General features: G+C 47.4%; 1 protein-coding gene across 1 annotated transcript; it reads left to right on the top strand.

Annotated features, from left to right (window-relative positions):
* Positions 1–1471: 1471 nt before the first annotated feature.
* On the top strand, positions 1472–19010 carry WNT9A (wingless-type MMTV integration site family, member 9A). The gene is made up of 3 exons (XM_009333278.1): positions 1472–1731; positions 5699–5961; positions 18513–19010. Exons 1-3 carry the CDS (start codon positions 1518–1520, stop codon positions 18984–18986), a joined length of 951 nt encoding a protein of 316 aa, XP_009331553.1. The 5' UTR covers positions 1472–1517; the 3' UTR covers positions 18987–19010.
* Positions 19011–20315: the final 1305 nt, after the last annotated feature.

Here is a 20315-nt window from a genome sequence, read left to right as displayed (position 1 = left end):
ATTTCCCTGCCTATATCTGTTCCCCTAAAAATAATAAAAAAAAAACCAACAAAGAGCTACCAAACCCAGCAATTTTTTTCTCACCTCGTTAAATCATCAGTAATGGCTGGATCTGCATGGGATGTTGCTGGCTGCAGCTCAGGCCAGGATTTAGTGCCCATTGTGCGAGGAGGTTTGGGAGTTAAAGCATCCTAGCTGCTTGCCCTCTGGGACTGTACTCCTGGCACGATGCATCCCACCGATTAGAGAGAAATCCTCATTAAAAAAAGAAACAACAACCCGCTGCTCCTGTAGGACAGGTGGGGTTTTAAGGGGTTTCCAGGATCCATCTGCATCCAGTGAAGGGGGTGAGCGTCTGCTCCCCTCCCATGCCCACCACCCCATTTGCCCCGGTGGTCCTGCAGTGATGGGGATGTCTGAGCCTGTGACCCATCCCCGGTCCTTGCCCATGCAGGATTGCAGTGTTCCAGCATATTTTCAATTCTGGCTTTAAGCAATTCTTCTTTTTTGGCTGGGGAAATGTGTCTTCAGGTCCCTCGAAACCCTACATAGTGATTCCCATTGACTGCGTGGATTGGCACCTGGCCGGAAAAGGGCAGAGCCAGGAGAGTGGGGTGCGGGCAACCCGGCCAACAAACCGCTCATGAGCCCAGCAGATGTTCCTGCAGCCTCTCTGCTCCCCGGGGCCGATGCCAGCCTGGTCCTTTTCCAGCAGCTCGTCACTTGACACCGGGAACAGTACGCTGGCTTCTTTTGTTGCACATTGTACGAGTCAAGGACCTTGTGCTCAGAGAAGGGAGGGGAGAAGGCAACGGGACACGTATTTCTTCAGGTCATTTTTTTTAGGTTTTGAGCTTGTTCTCCCTTGTAAAAGCTTTTGGCAGTATCGTCTGAAAAGTGTATCTTGCTCTCGAGCCTCAGGCTGTGCCTCGCTAGGTTTTATGTAAGGATCTCTTCTGCTGAGGGCAGGGTGGCTGTACCTGCTTTCTTTCTGTGTCTCTTGGGGTCTGGTGGGACAAATCATCCTCTATCCCTTCCCAAGCTGGTTCTGGCTCTGCTTGATGTGCTAAAATGATTTTTTTTTGGTTTATGCACAGGAGAGTGACTGTAGAGCTCTTGTATTTTTGCTAGTTTCCCAAGTTCATGCAGTTAGGTACCTTCAATTATTTATTCCCCATTTCAGTTTTCAACACAGTCCTGTGGTGGAGATTGCCAAGGTGTTATGTCCAAATAAGCTCTGTGAGAGCTGGTAGAGAACACAAATCCAAATATCGCTTCTTACCCTTCTCCTCTTGCTCCCACCTTGCACACACACTGCAGAGAGCGCCTTGCTGTGAAATCAGTCCTTGCCCAGGCATCAGCAAGTCCACGTGGATGCTCAGCCGGGGAGAGACCGATCCCACCGTGGCCCCCATTTCTACCATGGGCAGTATTTTTGTCCTCACCGCTGTACCCCTCTGTTCCTCTGCAGGCTGACGGGGAATGAGCCCCTGACCATCCTCCCTCTGACCTCAGAAATGGAGGAAGCTGCCGTCAAAGCCCACTACAAAGTCTGTGACCGCCTGAAGCTGGAGAAGAAGCAGCGCAGGATGTGCCGGCGGGACCCCGGAGTGGCCGAGACCCTGATGGAGGCGATCAGCATGAGCGCGCTGGAGTGCCAGTACCAGTTTCGCTTTGAGCGCTGGAACTGCACCCTCGAGGGTCGCTACCGGGCCAGCTTGCTAAAGAGAGGTGAGCGGACTGGGGAGCCTCGGTCAGGGGTGCTGGCACCCCCTGCACCCGTCGGCTTCCCTGGCACTTTGTGGAGTAGTCATCCTGGTGCATCCTTTGCCAGTGGTGGGTCGCCACGTCCCCAGAGGTCCAAAAAGAGCTCGTAGAAGGTAAAGATAAAGCCAGGCTCAGCTCATCCATGAAAGTGCACAGCAGGCAAAGGATGTACTATATGGCAGTAATTTATGTGCTTGTACTAGCAAAGCAACCCCTGTCCGCCTCCCATTGCTGGCCATGGCTTCTCTCCCTGGAGCCTGGAGATGTTTGTGCATGTGTCTGCAGCCAGTAGCTACAGTTGCTCCTCACTTTTGCTGGAAGTTGAGCTGTTGCTGGAGGGGAAGGTGTTGAAGTTCCCAAAGCTGTCCCCTCTTTTTTTTATTATTACTTTTTTCCTATTTTTTATGTCAACTTTTCAGGAAAGAAATTGAGAAAATGCATTGTTAAGGGAAATAAAGCAAAACAGACTGTCCTGTGCTGTCCCGTTAGGGGGGGCAAGGGGAGCCCTATCGTAGTGCAGGGCAAAACCTGCAAATGTTTGTGTGTCCTGTTACTGCTCTACCCAGGGAAAAGCTCCCTGGATGTGACTGGTGGGTAATTCCCACACCCCTTCCCTACAGGTGGAGATGACCTGAAGCTGAGAGGGAGTATTCAAGGAGCAGCTGGTATTTTTCTCCTTCCTTTGTGCTACCTCATATAGTCCAGTTTCCTGCACCGTCCTAGTAAAATCCAGTTCTTATTTTTGGACTGAAGCTAATGATGCAGCAGGACCGTTTTAGATAGCTTGCATGGGTCTCGAGGTCTTTAGTGACTTCCAGAAAGTCCCACACTCGGCAATGGAGCTGGACCTGGAAACCCAGGGTCCGATGTGCTCAACGACAGGAGCAGAGGTTTGCAAAGCACCCTCCCTTGCTAATTAGTGAGAAGGAGTAATTCAGAAGCGCTGGGGCTCAAGTAATGCACTGTCACTGACTGCAGTGGAAACAAGGAAAGTCCTTATGAAACCCAAGAGGTCCAGCCAGAGCTGCAAGACATTTAAAAATATCCCCGCATGCCAGAGGAGTCCCTGGATTAGTGGTGCCTTGGGAAAGCCAAGCACTTTCTCATGCTGACACCTGGAGGCCACAGCTTGTTCCTTCAGATGTGCCTGCCCCCGTGGGCAGCCCTCGGCAAGGGGTATTTCAAAGCAGCCTGAAGTTGAGCTGCCTTAAAACACTATTGAGAACCCACCCCCCTCCGCCTTGTCAGGACCCCGTGTAATAAATAGTAGCTCTGAGGGTTGCATGGCTCTGCCTGCTGTCTCATTCTTCCATGTTTTATGCCCCTGCAACATCTCTGCTCTCCGCTGATGCTGTAAATCCTTCAGATGTTGTTCCTGCGGCATAACACACTGCCCTGTAAATCTTTCTCCGCCTCTCCAGGAGCTGCTGGTTCCTGGTTCAGCATTGCAGCAAGTGATACCCCAGGGCAAAGGGGTACATGTATCACCCACTAAGAGACAGCTATTTAAATACATCGTTGTGGGCTTGCTTCCTCTCCTCCAGGACCACTGCAGCTTCTTAAGGAGAGAGAGAGAGGAAAAAAAAAAGGCAACCCCCCCCACATTTTGCTTAAGAAAAAGTTTCTCCCTCCATTTTTTACACTTGGTCACCAGAACAGCCTGCCTGCTGGTTTGCAACTTGGGCTGATGCAGCCTGTTTCTTAAAATAACGAGGGATTGTTTAAGGGACTTGTTATCCTCTTTGGATACTCAACGAACAATTTTGGAAATGGCTGAAACTGGATAGCCGCGGATGGCAGGCTGTCGATGGACCGGGGGTTAGAATGCCTGCATTGATTTAAAGCTCATTATCTTGTTACAAAATATCTTGGTGCAATCAAGTAGTGCGTGGCGGAGATGGCTTTAAATCTGGCCAGAACCAAATGTCACATGGACTTGCTTGGAAGCTGCCTGCCGGCGAGATGATACCTGTGCTGATGGGCACCGGGGATTTGTGAGGCTTTCGGTGATGGAGAATGGGAGGAGCAGAGCTGAAGCTGATGGGGAGATTGATGGAGGGGGAGAACCTGGCAAATGAACCATTCCTCCTGGCCTTCTGACAAACCTGGTATGCATTGTGATTGCGTGGCACTGACTTTCCGCTGAGATTTCACAACCACTCTGAATTCAGTGCTTTAAACCCAGGAGGCCTTCAAGCAGGTTGTAGATCCGAGCTGCCTACTAAACTGGACCACATCCAGGCTGTTTGCTGCCAGTTGCAGTGTCTCAGACTCTCAGAGGAGAGTTTGCATGCCCTATTCCATCGAGGACCTTCTGTTAGCACACCGGTAGCTCTCCGTTTCATAGCACAAGTAGCAGCGGTGGCAAGAGGCCAGTTCTACAACCCAGGAGCACGGAGGCTTGGGAATATCTCTCTCTAGCAGTGGCATCCCTCTGACAGGCATCTGGACAGTCTGACTTAGGAAACATAGAAACCTAGAAAAAGCTGAACTAGCCTACAAAAGATGAAAGCTGCTCAGAAGGCATCTTCTACCCAGAGGAGTTCGGTGGTCTGTGTACCCATGAGTTTTTTTGTTGTATGAATTAAGTAAAGAATTCTCCCACCACTCCCAATGAGAGAGTTTGCAATGCTGAAGATGTTTCTGGAGTGCCAGAGGACATGGTCTCCTCTTTTCAGGGAGGGAAAAAAAAGAAACAAATTTGGTTTCTCAACCTTGACCACTCTTTATGGTGTCCCCAGCGAGTGTGGAGTTGATATTTTTTTATTCTAACCTTCCTTCCAGCGAGGGAAAGGTTCCTGCTCTTCTTTTCCAGGTGAGCAGTAGAATGGTCGGACAATTCCTGCCACGATCTGGTTTGAGTCAGCCCCCTTGGGATGACCAAACCTCAGTCTTCTGGGCTGGATTTTCATCTGTGTTCTGCTGAAGTTCAGCATCGTGCACCTGTGAGTGCTTTGGGAAGGCAGGCTCTGGGGATGGGCCAGGGTAGCACCCCATGAGCTTGCTTGGACTACCATGAACCTCCCAAGGAACAGTTCCAAAAATGACCTGGCAGTGTCTCTGCATGTCCTTGGTTGACACACCAGCTTACAGATATATCCACTACTGTCACCATCCACTTGTGTTATTTTTGTGTGGGGGATTTCTTGAGTCGGATCCAAAGCTGTTCTGGAATTGCATCTCAAATATGCAGTCGTTCACGGCTTCCATAGCCGGAGAACGAGGAGCTATAAATACTGGCATGTTTGCTTTTTATTTCTGGCTTTTATAATTTGGATCAAAATCATGGGTGTCTCTGGGCCTCAGCTTACCTACTGGGGGCAGCGGATGCTGTTGCATCCCTGCAGGTGAGCATGGAGATGTGTGAAAGGTTTGAGGTGTAAACTGCTTTTTGAGGCATTTGGGTGAGGTGCTGCACTGGGTGACAGGCTGGCTATTGTGTGCTTCCCAGCCCTCAGGTGCCTTTTGTTAACAATTAGGACCCAGTGATTGTTTTTCCAGGGGAGAGAGAAGAACAAGGAGCCCTCATGATTTCTACCCCAACGATCAGACTGGATGTCTACGCTGGGTTTCTGCTGTTTGGTGTCCCCTTGGCAGCAGTATTGCTGTACCACAGTGATGGTACCTCCGTGGCCTGTCCAGCTCTTGCTCACCTTTTTCCATTTTCAGGCATGGACTGTCTGCAGAGTGACAGCCACAGAGCCGGCCAGACTTCATTTGCATTCTTGAATCCTGGCTCATGCCACCTCTGTCCATCACTCCTTGCTTGCCAACTGTGCCCTCTCCACCATCAGTGATGCGCGTAGAGCTTGGCATGCTTTGACGTTGCTCAGGCTCTTCTCATAATGGGTTTTGCCTCGATTTCCTCATTTTTTTTCTATTTTTAATCCTTGCTCCAGCTGCAATTAATGCTGCCTCCTCTCTCCTGCAGGTTTTAAGGAGACAGCCTTCTTGTACGCTATCTCCTCTGCGGGGCTGACGCATGCCATGGCCAAAGCGTGCAGCGCGGGGCGGATGGAGCGTTGCACCTGTGACGAGGCCCCCGACCTGGAGAACCGCGAGGCTTGGCAGTGGGGCGGCTGCGGCGACAACCTGAAATACAGCAACAAGTTCGTCAAGGAGTTCCTGGGGAGGAAGCCCAACAAGGACCTACGAGCCAGGGTGGACTTCCACAATAACCTTGTGGGCATGAAGGTGCGTGGCAGACTGCTTGGGGTGGGAGTCCAAGCCGTTGTGGGGTTTGTGGGGGCAATAAAGTACTGCACTTGGGTGTGGAAACAGGGGTGTTGGACGCAAAACGCATGGAGTGATCCTTCTGCTGGAGGGTTGAAGTCTCAATTATGTAACTAGGCCCTGTTTTTGTCACTGTGCTTCAAGAGTTGTGCAAAGCCATCGGAAGGAGACCAGAAGGAAAGAATCAGGACTGTCCGGGTCTAGAAGACTTGAGCTGGGGGGAAAGATTGCTGGTTTTCCACAGGGAGGAGAGGGTCTTACACTGCGAAGGGCTGGAAAGGCAGGTTCTCCAGGCTTATATGAGGAAGGACAAGGAGGGAAGGGATTTACGCTGCTGCAAGACAGGTTGAGGGATGCTTTTCTTGCAGTAGTTCAGTAGCGCATGGGCCGGGTAGCATCTCCATAGCCAGGTTTCTTTAAAACTGGCCAGACAAACACCTGGCAGGGAACCAGGGTGGAGATTTTCCTCTCTGACTGACCTCCGTCCTAAAAGTCCCTTCAGCCTTATTTTCTGGCAGGCTTCCACTCTGCCTAGAGCTGCTGGGTTTGCAGCTGACAGTGCTTGGGTGTATAGTGCCTCCTTTTTTTTCTTTTTTTTTTTTCTTTTCCCATCCTTATGCTCTCAGCTGGAAGGCTTTCTGCTCTTTACCCCATGTTCCTCCCACGAGGCTTTACTCTCCGGCCTGGGGGCCTCCCTGCAGGACTGATGTAAAGGACGTGTCTGCAATTGCTGGGTCATCCCAGCAAGAGAGGGGAAAGGAAGGGGCTTTCCACCTTCTCTGGTAATCTGCTTGGCTGTACCTAGCCTAGAGTTGCTCGAACACGAAAATCCCACAGATTGGCCAGCACAGGTGCCTAGGATCAGTGTTTCATTGCGCCAACCTCGAAGGGGGACATACTGTAAGGTTATAAATAGCCTTTGAGCCTTGTTATTGTCCGTGTGATTGGATGGAGGGTTGGGGCTGGGATGGGGGACCTGGGTCTCCAGTTTCCCAGGCAAATGCAGCCCAGCCAGTTGTGCATTCTAGGAATCGCCACCCCAGCTCAGTTGTTCCTGTGCGTATGCATAAAATGTCATTCCTCGCGACAGAGTTGGGGCATTGGAGAATGCCACCAGCGAGTGCTGGCCAGCAAAAAGTCTCCCCCTCTCCCCACCACCAGATGCTCCTAGACAGTGCTGAGATCAGGATTAGAAATATCCTGGATTTAGCTGGTGTCTGGCTTTGGCTGACAGCTTTTCTGCCTCTGGATTAAAAGGCTCAGTGCCTCTGAACTCCTGTTGTAACTCTTTGGCGTGTGAAACAGGCTTTGCAGGGTGATGAAATTTGTTTTAATCCTTTTGTTTGGTTGTTCCCAAGGGCTTGTCCCAACTCTTTGGAGTTGGCTGTGTAGCAGATGGGACTAAAAATGGAGAAGGTGGTCCATGGAGGCTGTAATTTCATGCTGGAGATTGCTGTGAGATGTCCCTGCTCTCCTCCTTTTCCAGAGGCATATAATACAATCTCGTCAAAATCTACAAGGCTGTGGCTTTAGGTGTTGTTGACATGTTCTTGTAACTCCATGAATATCTCCTAGCAGTGGTGGGGCTAAAAAACTTGCCCAAGGGAGTTGACCTAACTCCCAGTGCTCTCCACCCCAGTAGCTGCAGTCAGGATGCCCATATGGCTGAGACTCAGTCTTGGATTTAGGTTAGGTGTTCTTATTTGTCATCTCTACTCTACACTGTGTGACTTTGAGCTAAACAAACTCCAAGGATGGGCGGGAGGGAGTGAATCTCCCCTTTCCGCCTGCCCTTTCTTGTCCTGATCCCACTGTGAGTTAGTTCCCAGGGGAAAGGGAGATGTCAGGGACTCTCTTGCACCCTCTGCCTCTGCTTTACTTGGCATGGTCAGGCTCTGGTCATTGGCAGTGATTTCTAAGCACTAGTGTAATATCTGCAGCTAAAAGGCTGAGTAACAGTTGTGACGGTTGTCCAGACACTGAGAGCCCTCACGGCAATCCAAGTCAAAGACCTTTGCTGCAGGTTAGTGATCCGTTGTTCCTATTTTTGTCCACCCATGCCGTATCTGTTGAGTTGGTATTGCTGTCTGACAGCTTTCCTTGCCTATTTGCAGCAGCAGTTGAAATGACTTCTCTGTTTATGCTCCTAGAATAATTGTACCTTAGTCTGGTTGAAAGGCAAGCCGAGCAGCCCACCAGATTCACAACATCACCGTGAAGCCAGGCAGAGAACAAGTGAACTGCATGTTGAGAAGGAAGCTTTTAGGAGGGTGGTGCTTTGTGATCAGGAGAACATATGTCTGTATAGTCAGTACATGCGAACCTAAACCGTTGGCACTATATGGTGTCATTAAGGAGATAAGACATGTTCGAGTCAGAGATGAGGACCCAGGGTGGCTTTGTAATTGCAAGGTCAAAGCTTGCTTAAGATTTCAAATTATTGGAACTGATTTGAAGCCTGAGCATTGAACTTCTTGGTGTGGTTGATGGTTGTTTCTGGCATTGCTTACACCTGGGTGTAGATTAATATCAGGTTCAATCTGCTTCTTTCCTCCCGGTCCCACTGCCAGTGCAGTGTTGGTGGAGGATGAGAGTTGCTCAGCAGGCAGTACTAGGTTCCCTTGCTGAATTTTTTGATATTTTACTTGATGAAGGTATGGGTTAAGTATGAAACTCAGCATGTTTCCTCTACTTGTCTTTCTCCAAAGAAGCTGCCCATCAACTAACTGCTACCTTATAGACTTTCCAACCACTGACTAGCAAGAGACGCTAGCCTAGTGGCTATGGCAGTCTGAAACTACTTTGAACTAACCTGGTTTGGTTATTTGGGCAATCTCATATGTATTTGATTTGATGTGAATCAAAGGCAATATAGGAGTGTAGATAGCCTTGATCTGTGCCATTTTGGAACGGAACGATTTTGAACTGGAGCACTCGTATAACTAAGATGCTCTTACGGCCTCTAATGTGTTAAATGTCCCTGTGAGTTCGGAAAAGATGATTATGGCCATTTTGAGCAGGAGCTGAGATGCAAACTGAATGCTTTTCCCAAGGTTATGCAGCAAGCTGTTGATGGAGCAGGAGATTGAAGCCAGTTCTCCTGAATTCCTGCTCGGCACCCGCTGTGTTTTCCCTCTAACCAAACCTCAGGTTTTATGTCTATTAGTGAAGCCATACATGCATGAACCGAAACCTTTGCTGGTGTGCTGCAGACTGCTTTGGACTGGGCTGAGAATGGACAAAGACTTTCTTTTCCAGTACTTTGTTTTGCTACGGGAGCTTGCTGCAGTGCCAGCCTATGTTGGTGTACTTACAGTGTATGTATGGATGTGCACGTGTGTGTTCGCTGGGGGAGTGGAGGAATATCTATTAAAGATGTAGCACAAGCTTGGTGGTCTCTCACCGATTCTTAACATAATCCTTCCCATCTAATTACTCCCAACCATGGCAAAATGTATAAATAGTCCCTTGAGACCCAGCAAAAAAAGGACCTGTGCTTAATGAACTGATTTGGCAACCAACGCTATACCCTCCTGGTCAACGCGGCAGTTTCTCCATGGTGTCACACTAGCAAACAACCTGTGTATTTCTGTGAGGGTGACATTATCCTATTCCGCCTAGTTTTAATGTCTCTTGGTAGACTTTCTCATTTAATTATTATTTTGCTTCTGTTTTTTACAACCTTGATGGGCCGACTGTAATCTTGCCGCCACCAATGAAATAATCACTGAACATGTTGTGCCCATGATGGCTCACAAAGTTATATGATATGACCTCAATCGCTAATGAAAGGGTGAGCTTGTCTACTGTGAGGATGAGGTAATTAGACCAGGACTTCTCCAGCCTTCTCTTTATTGAAAAGTAGGAGCTCTGAATAGACCACTTATTAAAAAAGCAATTTCCCTTCCTTTGCCAAATCTACTCTCGCTCATTCAGCTATTCTTTCAGAGGGGTCTTGAAGAGGTGCTGGAGGATGCGGAGGGCGATGGCGGCGGCTTGCTGTGGGGGGTTGGTGTGGGGGGGGGGGGGGAGGTGTGTGTATGTGTCAAGGGGATGGGGGGCAGTGGTGGTGAGAGAAGTCAACTGTATTAAAGCTCTGTTGCCAGCAACGAAGTTTCTTGGTTATATTAAGTGAAGCACAGGCAGCCTTGCAAAAGCTCTCTTCTCTATATCCTCCCCCCTTTTTTCCCCACTTGTACACACAAGTGCAGCCCTCTTTTGTAACCCATTAATGAAAAGTCGGAATATTAGAGCACTCAATTAGTTCCACTGGGCTTGAGTAAGTGATGTTTTAATTAAATTTGCCCAGTTTCTCAGCAAAGTATCATTAAACATGACTTTCCAACTCCCTCTCTGGAGCGTTGCTAAGTTTCTTAATCCCAGGAGTGCTGACCTCTTCCAGAGGTATGTCTGGTCAAGCATGTCTTACAGATCCAAGGGGCACTATTAAAGGGGGCTGCTGTTACCCAGGGAAAAAAAAAAATTGTCATGTTCTCATTCCCTTTTCCCTTTATCTTTCCAAAAGGAGGGACACAAGCAAGCCTTTGCCTTCAGGACCCTGAAGTCAGGGGTATAATCACAGTCTCCTTGAGAGCCAAGAGTGTTTAGTTGCAAAACTATGGGAGGGCAGATATGGAGAACAAGAAAATTCCTCCCCCGAGAAAGATCTGTCTCTTTAGGTAATTATCCCCCTTTAAAACTGTTTCCTTTCACGAGGCCTCCTTAATTGTTTTCGCACAATATCAACCCATAAATTTCGGTCTGCGCAGACTAGATGCGTGTTTCTGAATGATCCTTGTCACCCTTGTTGCTGTAGGGTTCAAGTCCAGACCCATCCTGAGGCACGTTATGCCTGCATCTCTGAAACCATATGGGATGCTCTGGAGAGGATAGTGGGAGGTGCGTGGACTTTTCCTTGCTGTTGACTTGCTTGTTTTGGAAGTCTGTGCAAGGAATGGCTTTTCCCCTTAGGCGGTGCTGGCATGGGTCTATCTCGAGGGCTGAGCGTGCCTCCTGCGCTGGAGATGGACTCTCCATATCAGGTAGATGTTTGCCCAGCTATCATCTGTCTGAGGAACTTCATGAGCTATCACATAAGATGTTATCAGAGCGTACCACCCTCTTCATTTCTGTATCTCCATTTTACAGAGGGGAAATTGAGATCCAGAAAGATTAAGCGACTTACTAAAGGTCACACACAGGCGTAGCGAAGCAGAGACTTGAACCCTGGTCTCCTGGTGCAGAGACAGTGTTTACAAGCACTGCCCATCCTGTCTCATGAGGTTCCTACTAGCAAGCATGATTCCAGTCGAACTCCAGAGTTTGTCGAACAGGCAAGCTTAAATGCTAATCCCTCTGGTTTTCTGCATCCTCAAAAAGTGTAATAATTGCTCTTTTTGATGAGACAAATCCATATGAGCTTACTGATACAGTTGGTGCATGAAAAAAAAGGAAACACAATGCATCATTTAGGCGGTTTCTTTAGGGGTGTGTCTGCAGTGGGAAATCTAGCATCACACTTTTACCGAGGTACAAACCAAACCTAGCAAATAGCAGCCTCTCTGAGACTAGCTCTTGACTTCGTATGTACAGATCAATTTGCAGGGCCACCACTAGTATGAATTGCTCCAGGTTATGACAGGTAGGAATGCATAAGCATGCTTTCTGGATTTTCCCCTCCTTCTTTCATGCTGAAAGTCTTTCTAAGGTCTGGAAATCAACACTCTGGAAAAAATTGCTTGCTGTGTCCCATAAGTAATTGCAGTTAGTTGTTTATGTGGAGCTTTCTTAGCATGTGAAGCACACTAGGAATACTGAAGGGGAAAAAATACTTCTAAAGTTCTCCATTTAAGTAGGGTTATGTTATTCTATGTTTAAGTATTTATATTTTAATGCATATTTCACTAGAATATGAGTGTTCATATTTTTAAAGAAGGAAGGGTAGTGGAAGGAGAAAACTGTTCTGAAAAAACAGTTTTAGAACAGGCTCAAAGGAAGGGCTTTTTTTAACAACATAGAAGAAGAAAGGGAAGGGAAGGAAAAAGAAAAGAAAACTTCTAACAATCTGTGAAATTTCTGTAATTCAACCAATGTCAATGGCCAGTGTTAAGGGACAAGTCTGGTCTTCTAGTTGGGCATGCTGAAGAAATGGGGACCATGGCTGCTGTCCAAACAAACATTAATACTTGAGCTGAGAGAATAACTAAGCCTATTTAAATTGAAGGAGGATATGTCCATAGAGGATGGAAGAGATTTGATTTGTAAAGAAACATCCCAAAGCCCTTTCTGAAGTAAGACAAGGCGAGGGCAGGCTTTTTCCTGGATGAGCTGACTCTAAGGAGGTTCATCTGCGCCTTCCTCTCCCCCAAACCATAGCGAATGGTTTGAAGCCTTGGAGCCGCAGACCAGCCATGACGACAGCGGAGCTATAACCGAGGAATTCCCACGGCTGCGCGTCCGCTTCGGACTGCTGCTGCCCAGACAAGAGTTGTCTGAAAACCACCGCCAGAGCCCCGTGACCCAGCTGGGAATGAATGGGAATCTGTCCTCAGCGTTTCAGCTAAAACACTGAGAAATTGTGTGTTGCAGCATGTCTGAGACTGATCATTACAGGGGCACTTAGTCTGAGCTTCGTAGCAAACCATTGTTGTGAGGAAGGATTACATGTTGCATAGCAATGCTCTGCTGTGATCCCTTTTCCCTATGGCTCTTGTAAAGCCATTTGGGCAGGCGGTCCTGCAGTGCTATCTAATTTCATCTTCGCAGCAAGCACCAATAAAGACAGTTCAGTCTTGCTCTATCATAATTGTTTTCCTCGTTTTTGCCTTTGTCAGTATTTGGTATTCTCATGACAAGATCAATGGGAGTTTCTATGCCTAAGTCAAACGAACTAATTTGCTCAAAGAGCTTTATTTTCCTCCCAAATGGCTCTCCTATTTGTGAGACTGCAAGACCAGGTGGTTGTTCAGAGGAAAGTGGGAGGACATGATTTCAATGTGTGACGTTATCCCTGATCCACTGGTGGTCTTTGTTCAACTTTGCTGTCGTGGTAGAAGCTCTCTACAGCACATAACACAATAAGGATTCGAATGCACACTTGTGTTGTTACTCCTGAGTTACTGTGACTCCGATGCGTGGTAGCTATGGTGTTTAGCCCGTGGGGAGCATGAAAGGTTTTGTGCTTTGGATTTAAGCTAATGCATTTTGCTTCACATCTGTGACAAGGTAGAAGCATGCGTGTGGTGACTTACCATGGTGTAGGTGAAATATGATTATTAAATAAGTGGTGAGGCCGTGTGTGTTCAAGAGAAGTTAAAGTTTATGTGGGATGGAGGCAGATCAGGCTCTGAACTGTGATGTGCCTTGAAAAGAAAACAGGGGCTACCTATGGCTCTTGAAATGATAAGCTTGTGTTAAAGTCTTATTCTGCTTCGTGTACCCTAGACTTTTTTGGTAATAAAAGCTAAGTTATTCAATCCTGGAAGTCCCTCCAGTTTGAAAGCATGACCTAGACGTTTACCCGTTTGTCCCAGGGCCCAGCCAGGAGAGGTTTCTCTAACACTGCTCCAAGCAACCTGCTGACTTGAATAAGTCTTGCTCTGCTTTCTGGAGGAATGAAGTGGATTTAAGTGTCTCTGACAGGAGCCTGCAGCAAGAGGAGGAAGGTCTTTGTGGAAGCTGAGGAACGAGACGGGAAACAGAAGGGCCTTGCCAAGATTGATTTTGGCTCGTGGGTGGTTAGGGGCCCGTAGGCAGCAGTTCTCCATCACGCATCGCCTTGAGTAGCTGCATCGTGACTGACAGCAGCAGAGGAGGCTGGCTGGGGAGGAAATTTTTCTAGGATTTTCACTATAGCTGCCTCATAACATTCTTGAGCCCTTCCCGGCCCTTCAAGGAGAAGGTTTATGGAGCGGTTGGGATGCACCGCACTTGCACAGTGGCCATGTGAAAATCCACATGCTGGATTTCATGAACAGGTGCGTTCACGAGAACAGGGACAATGGAAAGCTTTTATGCTTTGGTCCACCAGTGTGTGACACCTAAGCTGTCCTAGCCACAGCTTAACAAGGAGCTAGAAGTGGGTCAGGAAAAAAACCAGACTGGGATTCATTAGGCGCTTTGTTCATCACTATTTAAGCACAGACAAGGAGAATAGGATTCATCTACCTAAACATACGCATTAGTACCCTTTGAGAGACCTTTATGCTCCTGAAGGGGCAGCTGGTGATAAAGTGCAATGGTTTACAGTACCTCAGATAATGCTAGGTGCTGATATTTAGACATCTGAATTCTGCCCAGAGGGTAGGATTCTGCTCACAGTTTAAGATATCTAAACTGAGATGCCTCTGTGAGCCAGGTCCCTAGGCTCCTGTTAGTGAGTGGAGATGTGGTCAGCACACTTGGTGGAGCCTGGGGAGCTGTTCAGCTGAGCATGTGCAGGTGTCTGCTTTACTGCAGGATCCCTTGTCTGCTTTGGCACCACTGAGTCAGATGGGAGTTGAGAGGTGTTTCGCAAATGTAAGCATTTAAACTCAAAAGTCTGTCTCAGTGAGGTTCAACCCTGGCTGGATGGTGTGATTCAGGTGCCTAAACCTACAGGCCTGTTCCTGAACGAAGGTCTGCTGCCATCTGCTAGCTGCCAATCCATCAGGATCTGGATTTCCAACACGTGTTGTGCCATACCTACCAGCCCCATGTGGACGCCTTGGATATGCTGCACCTGCAATGTCAACTCTCCCACTGAGCTCTGGAGAGGTGGCTCCTGATGAGAACAGCCCCGTGTCCAGGTTCCCTTCCTGCATTTCATGACCATGCCTTGTTCAACCAGCTCTAAATCTAGCCAAGCCTGTGCGCAGAAGCGTATCTACCAGCCGAGCCAATTCCTGTTGGTTTCTTCTTTCCCATCTCCTGTACAATGGTGGTCGTCTCCTTTTCCAGGTGGAACAGATGTGAATGGGTTTGGGGGAGGTGGAAGGGTTGAGAAAAGCCTGAACTGATGAATGACTGCAGTGTGTAGCCCTTCTGCAAGTATCTCAGCGATTTTGCCCAGTTTGCTGATGGTCTGGGCGTGAAATCAGGTATAGGAGCTTTGTTTCACATGAACTCAGCTCTCACTTCTGGGCAACCAGTGAAATGTGACTTTACATGAGGGACAGTATGGGTGAGGGCTTTTTTTTCTTTTCCTCGGTGTTGAAATGTGTTCTGTACGCTCCTGTCTAACATTGTGGGATTTCTTGCAGAGTTGGCTAGACACTTTGGCATGCAAAGCGTGACAGCCTCTAACCAAGCCGGCCCAGCTGAGTACTAAAAGCAGTAACACATCTCTCTCTGTAACCCGTCACTTGTTTGAATGCTACTGTGTATTATTGTATTGCATTTGAAAAGGTCTTGGCTGTCGTAGGAATGAAGTGTGACCATTGGCCAGGCTTTGCTGAAGGCAGTATTATGCATAGTGTCTTTCTAAAAATGTCTTTGTAATATCAGGATTGGGCCAGACCCCAATTCTGAGTCCATGACCTATTGCACATTTGCACATGGTGCTCAGCAGGACTCATGCAGCCAAATAATTAAGAACCGGATGGTCAGGAAGTGGACTGGAGCCAGTCCTCGGCTGTCATGAGGCCATGATGCCGGCAGATGCCGTAATGGGCAGAGGGGGGAGGTTTTTTTTCTTTTTCAGATACTATAGATGCCCAAAGGAAGGGCACTTTCAATAGTACCTTGACAGGAGGTGGCTCTATAAAACAGACTCTGTTCTAACTTGCTATTTTAAGGGGTGGTTATACCTTACCCGTTTAAAGTCAAAACGTTACTTATTTTTGGGGAAGGAGGGGAAGGGAGAACTAGAACTATAAATATCTGTTTATAATCTGTGGACAAAATGCAGGTTATCTGTGACTGTCCAAATAACGTGTCTGCTCTCATGTTGCCCACAGAGGATTCCCAAGCATAAACCTATCTCTGGAGAAGGTTGGGGAGAGCATTCAGATGACATTTATAAGGCGATGGATATGCTTCTGTGCCATGAAGCATCTTTATTGCAGCCTAATTTGAAAAGGACAGGATCCTTTATTTAGCATCAGTCAGTTTATGGGTATGGGGTCCTTTACGGCACCTGGGGGGCTCTTACCACCTTTGTCTCTAAGATGAATAACTATTGATTCTTTCATTGCTTTCTTCTCTTCCCTTCCTGATACTGCTTCTCCTTCCCATGCTGCTTTTTCTGTCAAAAATAACCTTCTCTTTCAGTTCCCTCCATCTCGTATGTGAACACCGTGGTGCCACTGGCTCTGCTCTTCCTTCTGTATTTATGTTTTGTGGTGGTCTGAAGAGAGCTATTCCCGTGCCAAGCTATCCCCAAGCAAGATCTGGACACCTTTCTGTATGGAGATTGACTTTCTTTTGCTTTGGGAATAAATTAAACATATGCATTTACTTTCTGATATCTTGAACAAGTTATTTTTTTCCTTTAGGGATCTGTGAGTTGAGCATAATATCTCATTACAAAATCCACTGCAAGTGTTTGGCTATTAAAATAAAATACATAATTTAAGAAAGGAATGGAAACCAAGCCTTGCTGTTGATAGTTGCAGTCAAGAGGCATAAGCAGGCACAAAACTTAACATGAGAGTCCTGGCGTGGAGGGGCATAATCCATGTTTCCAAAGGTTTAAGCATCTTTCCTTTCTTTTCCACCTTGAGTTTGAAGACCTTGGTCACAAGTGCTCTGCTTTTTTTTGCGGAGAGAATAAAATATACATTTCCACCCTAGTTGAGAACACCTTATAGAAGGTTCTGCCAACACATTGTAGAAGTTATGCTAGCCTGGGACCTTGCAGCCTGTTCCTTCCTGGACGGTGGCTTGCGTAGACAACACTTGGGCGCAGCAGCCCCTGAATGCCTGTGTGATCCCATTTCCCTTTAGCCTCTCACCAGAATCCCTACACAGTGTTTAGCTAAGTGGCTCTTCCACCTCTGGGTCAGGCTTTTTGTAAACGCTTGGGGCCTTGCTCACTGTCTTGCCTGGTCAAATCTCAAGATCTGCTCACCCTGAGGTGCTGCCAAAGCATCAAGGCAGCAGTTGAGGTTCCTCATCCTGACGAAATGGGGCAGCTCCTGCTTGCTCATGATGAGGCAGATGGTGCAGCCTTTAGTGCAGGGAGTCTGTTCCCATGGCCAGAGCTGAAAATTTAAAGTCCCCTTATCTCCCTGCAGAGTGACTGCCCCACATCCTTTCTCTGGTTGAAAATTGAAGACTGCTCCCCTAGTCCTCTCTGCAGCCACCAGCCCTGTCGTAGGCAGCAGCCCCTGGGGACTGATGGGCTGAGGGCTGAAACCACTGGGATGGACACTTCTCACTGCCGCATCAACCCAGATTTCATGTTTTTCCCCTTGAAACCCTCTGTGTGAGAAGCCAGATTCCCCTTCCAAGCTGCCTACAGCTGGTGCCACAACAGAGTAAATCCTGGGGCCTGCATTAAAGCACCTGGAATTACTGAACCCTTCACACAGGGGTCTGTTTTCCATTTCTTCACATCTTAATTTTTCAGAGAAAGGGAGGGCACAGAGGAGACTGAGGCAGCCTTGGGCTTTACCCTGCATGAAAACGTGCGTTTGGCCAGCAAGCAATGGCGCTCTTTGTTTTTAAGAGCACATGCAGGCTTCTTCATTGCTAGCAGAAAAAAATTGGCAGGTCCTTTTGGACATGCTGCCACACTCCAGAATAGGATTCTGAACACAGGTTGGAGAGGCAGAAGCTGCCTGGATGCTTTTGGAGCTGATGGTTTTGGTGGTGACGATTCAGGCTGTTGTTCTTGAGGGATTTATATATAAAATTTAGCTACATGAAGGTTTGTCCTCAGTCACAAAGTGAACTGGGTAGGATGCTATACCTCGTCGCTGCTGGTGGAAACGGCACAGCTTAACCATGTTTCCACTGAGCCTGTGCTGCTAATTGGGAGCTGTGTGAGTTTAAGGTGGTATCCCGTGTGTGGTGGTGTGGAGAGTGTTCTTACTGTCCACGCTCATGCTCTGGAGCATGTGCCACCCCACCTGCGTGTTTGTGTGTGTTACAGCAGCACTCTCCCTCTTCTCTCCACTAAACCAACTCCTTCCGCTTTTGTTACATCTTATCTCCCTGTTCCTATTAAAATAGATAAACAGGTGTTAAAATAGGTATTAATCTCTTAGTTGCACCACAGCTTCAGAACTCTGTCTACGTAGATGAATGCCACCACTGGACAGCCTTTGTACACTTTACTAGTACCATTAACTAGCCAATAAAACAATATTCTGGCAAGTAAATGTCATATTCCTGGAAACTGGGACCCTTCTGAAACAAGTATTTCCTGTAGCGTGTGTTTTCTGTCCTCTTCCAACAGATAGCTTTTGTATTGTCATCAACTTTGTCACCCAGGAGTGTCTTTTAGCAAATGTTGTTTTTTTTTTTTTTGCTCTGTCTCTTGATCTTTTCCCCCATAACTGATTTTCTTTTGGGACCGTGTGTGTCTGCAGGTTATCAAAGCTGGAGTGGAGACAACCTGTAAATGCCACGGCGTATCTGGATCCTGTACTGTCCGAACGTGCTGGAGGCAGCTCTCCCCATTCCATGAAATAGGGAAGCAGCTGAAGCAAAAATACGAGACATCGCTCAAAGTGGGCAGCACTACCAACGAGGCCACGGGGGAAGGAGACATCTCCCCACCCAAGAAGTCCATCCCTGGTCACAGTGATCAAATCCCAAGGACTACGGATCTTGTCTACATTGACGATTCCCCGAGCTTCTGTATGATGAGTAGATACTCGCCTGGGACTTCGGGAAGGAAATGTTACAAAGACAAGAACTGTGACAGCATCTGCTGCGGGCGAGGGCACAATACGCAGAGCCGGGTGGTCACCCGTCCGTGCCAGTGCCAGGTCCGGTGGTGCTGCTATGTGGAATGCAAACAATGCACCCAGAGAGAAGAGGTTTACACCTGCAAAGACTGACGCGTCTTCTGCTTGATGGCAACCCTTGGTGACGGGCGATGGCGATCTATGAGAACTACATATGGAGACAAACAGGGTTTGATTGACCTTCTGGGATCTGAAAGCTATGTTGAGACATAAGCACTTTGTAGGGTACTGGTGACCCAGCTGTGTTGCTGTTTTGTTTTTGTTTTTGTTTTGTTTTCCTGTAGACTGAATTTTAATGAGGTCCAACCATGTGGAAATAAGTGCCTGTCACACTGGGGTTAGACACCAGTTGACCTTCACCTTAGTCGTCCACGCAGTTTGACGGATCATTCATCCTTGGAACATCTTGATCGTTTCACCAATCCTCCATGAACTCCTGGGCTAATATATTCTCTTTGGCATAAATAACCTATACTACTTTATTCCTGAAGCTTACCCAACTGCTTAGAGAGCTAAGCAGATAGGAAAGAAAGATCTTTCTGCTTTGAATGCGATGGTACGGGAAGCGGTCATTTATTTCCCCTTCTGAAATTTCAGAGGTGTGTATGGCCCTGATGGTTCCTCTAGTGGAGTTTCTGCACATTGAGCAAACAAGGCTCTGACAAAGAGACCCACTGGGAGGGTAAGCTTTTAAACGACAGCTCCGTATCCACATGCTTTGATCATCAAATACAGCTCAAAAAATATTGGGTCCACCGTGTTGCAGACAGAAATATATCCAAGAAAGAGGTTGGGAAGACAGCAGAAAACCAGGCGTGCCTGTCCCCTTCAGTCCAATCACGTGTTCTTTTTTTTAAAACAATTTCTTCAAATGCAGTTTCTTTAGCACTATCGCTGTCTTAATTTTTTTTTAAAAAAACCAACCACTAGATACTTTTGTTTTATTTTCACTTTGTGCATGATTTATTTTTCTCTCCTCTTCCCACCTCTTGTTGATCGAATTCACCCTGTGGTAACTGCTTCAGAAATCTGAACTGGAACTTTTTAATCTTACGCCAGCTGAATTTAGATGTGTGTTTCTGAGTAGGACAAGAGAAATTCCAGTGCATCTTGGAACGCAGCGCTGTCTTGCATTGTATAGCAGCCGTTTTGGACTGGATCAGACCTCTGGAAGAGCTGACTTTTCTTTTACTAGGTCATCATTCCATTTACTCTAAACCATGGCAGTGGTACATGACACAAGCTGTATGTAAACCCGAAGACCTTAAGATTTTTTTTTTTTTTAACCACTAGATCAAGAACTGTATTTTAAAAATATAACTGCTAAATGGTAACCAGCTATTGGATTCGGAACAACCAACCGACAAAAAGACAACTATCAAGCGGCCAGAGAAGCCAGAAATTAACTGCAGTGGTAGATCG

Source organism: Pygoscelis adeliae, unplaced genomic scaffold (assembly GCF_000699105.1).
Source record: "Pygoscelis adeliae isolate BGI_AS28 unplaced genomic scaffold, ASM69910v1 Scaffold88, whole genome shotgun sequence".
Lineage (NCBI taxonomy): Eukaryota > Metazoa > Chordata > Aves > Sphenisciformes > Spheniscidae > Pygoscelis > Pygoscelis adeliae.
The sequence above is the reverse complement of the archived record's forward strand: the minus strand, read 5'-3'. Positions and strand labels throughout refer to the sequence as shown.

Excerpts from the sequence above, each read along its gene's own strand:
- WNT9A (XM_009333278.1), top strand. The coding sequence starts at position 1,518 with ATGGAGGAAGCTGCCGTCAAAGCCCACTACAAAGTCTGTGACCGCCTG. Across the intron at positions 1,732-5,698 it reads GGCCAGCTTGCTAAAGAGAG|GTTTTAAGGAGACAGCCTTC; the intron begins GTGAGCGGACTG and ends TCTCTCCTGCAG. Across the intron at positions 5,962-18,512 it reads ATAACCTTGTGGGCATGAAG|GTTATCAAAGCTGGAGTGGA; the intron begins GTGCGTGGCAGA and ends GTGTGTCTGCAG.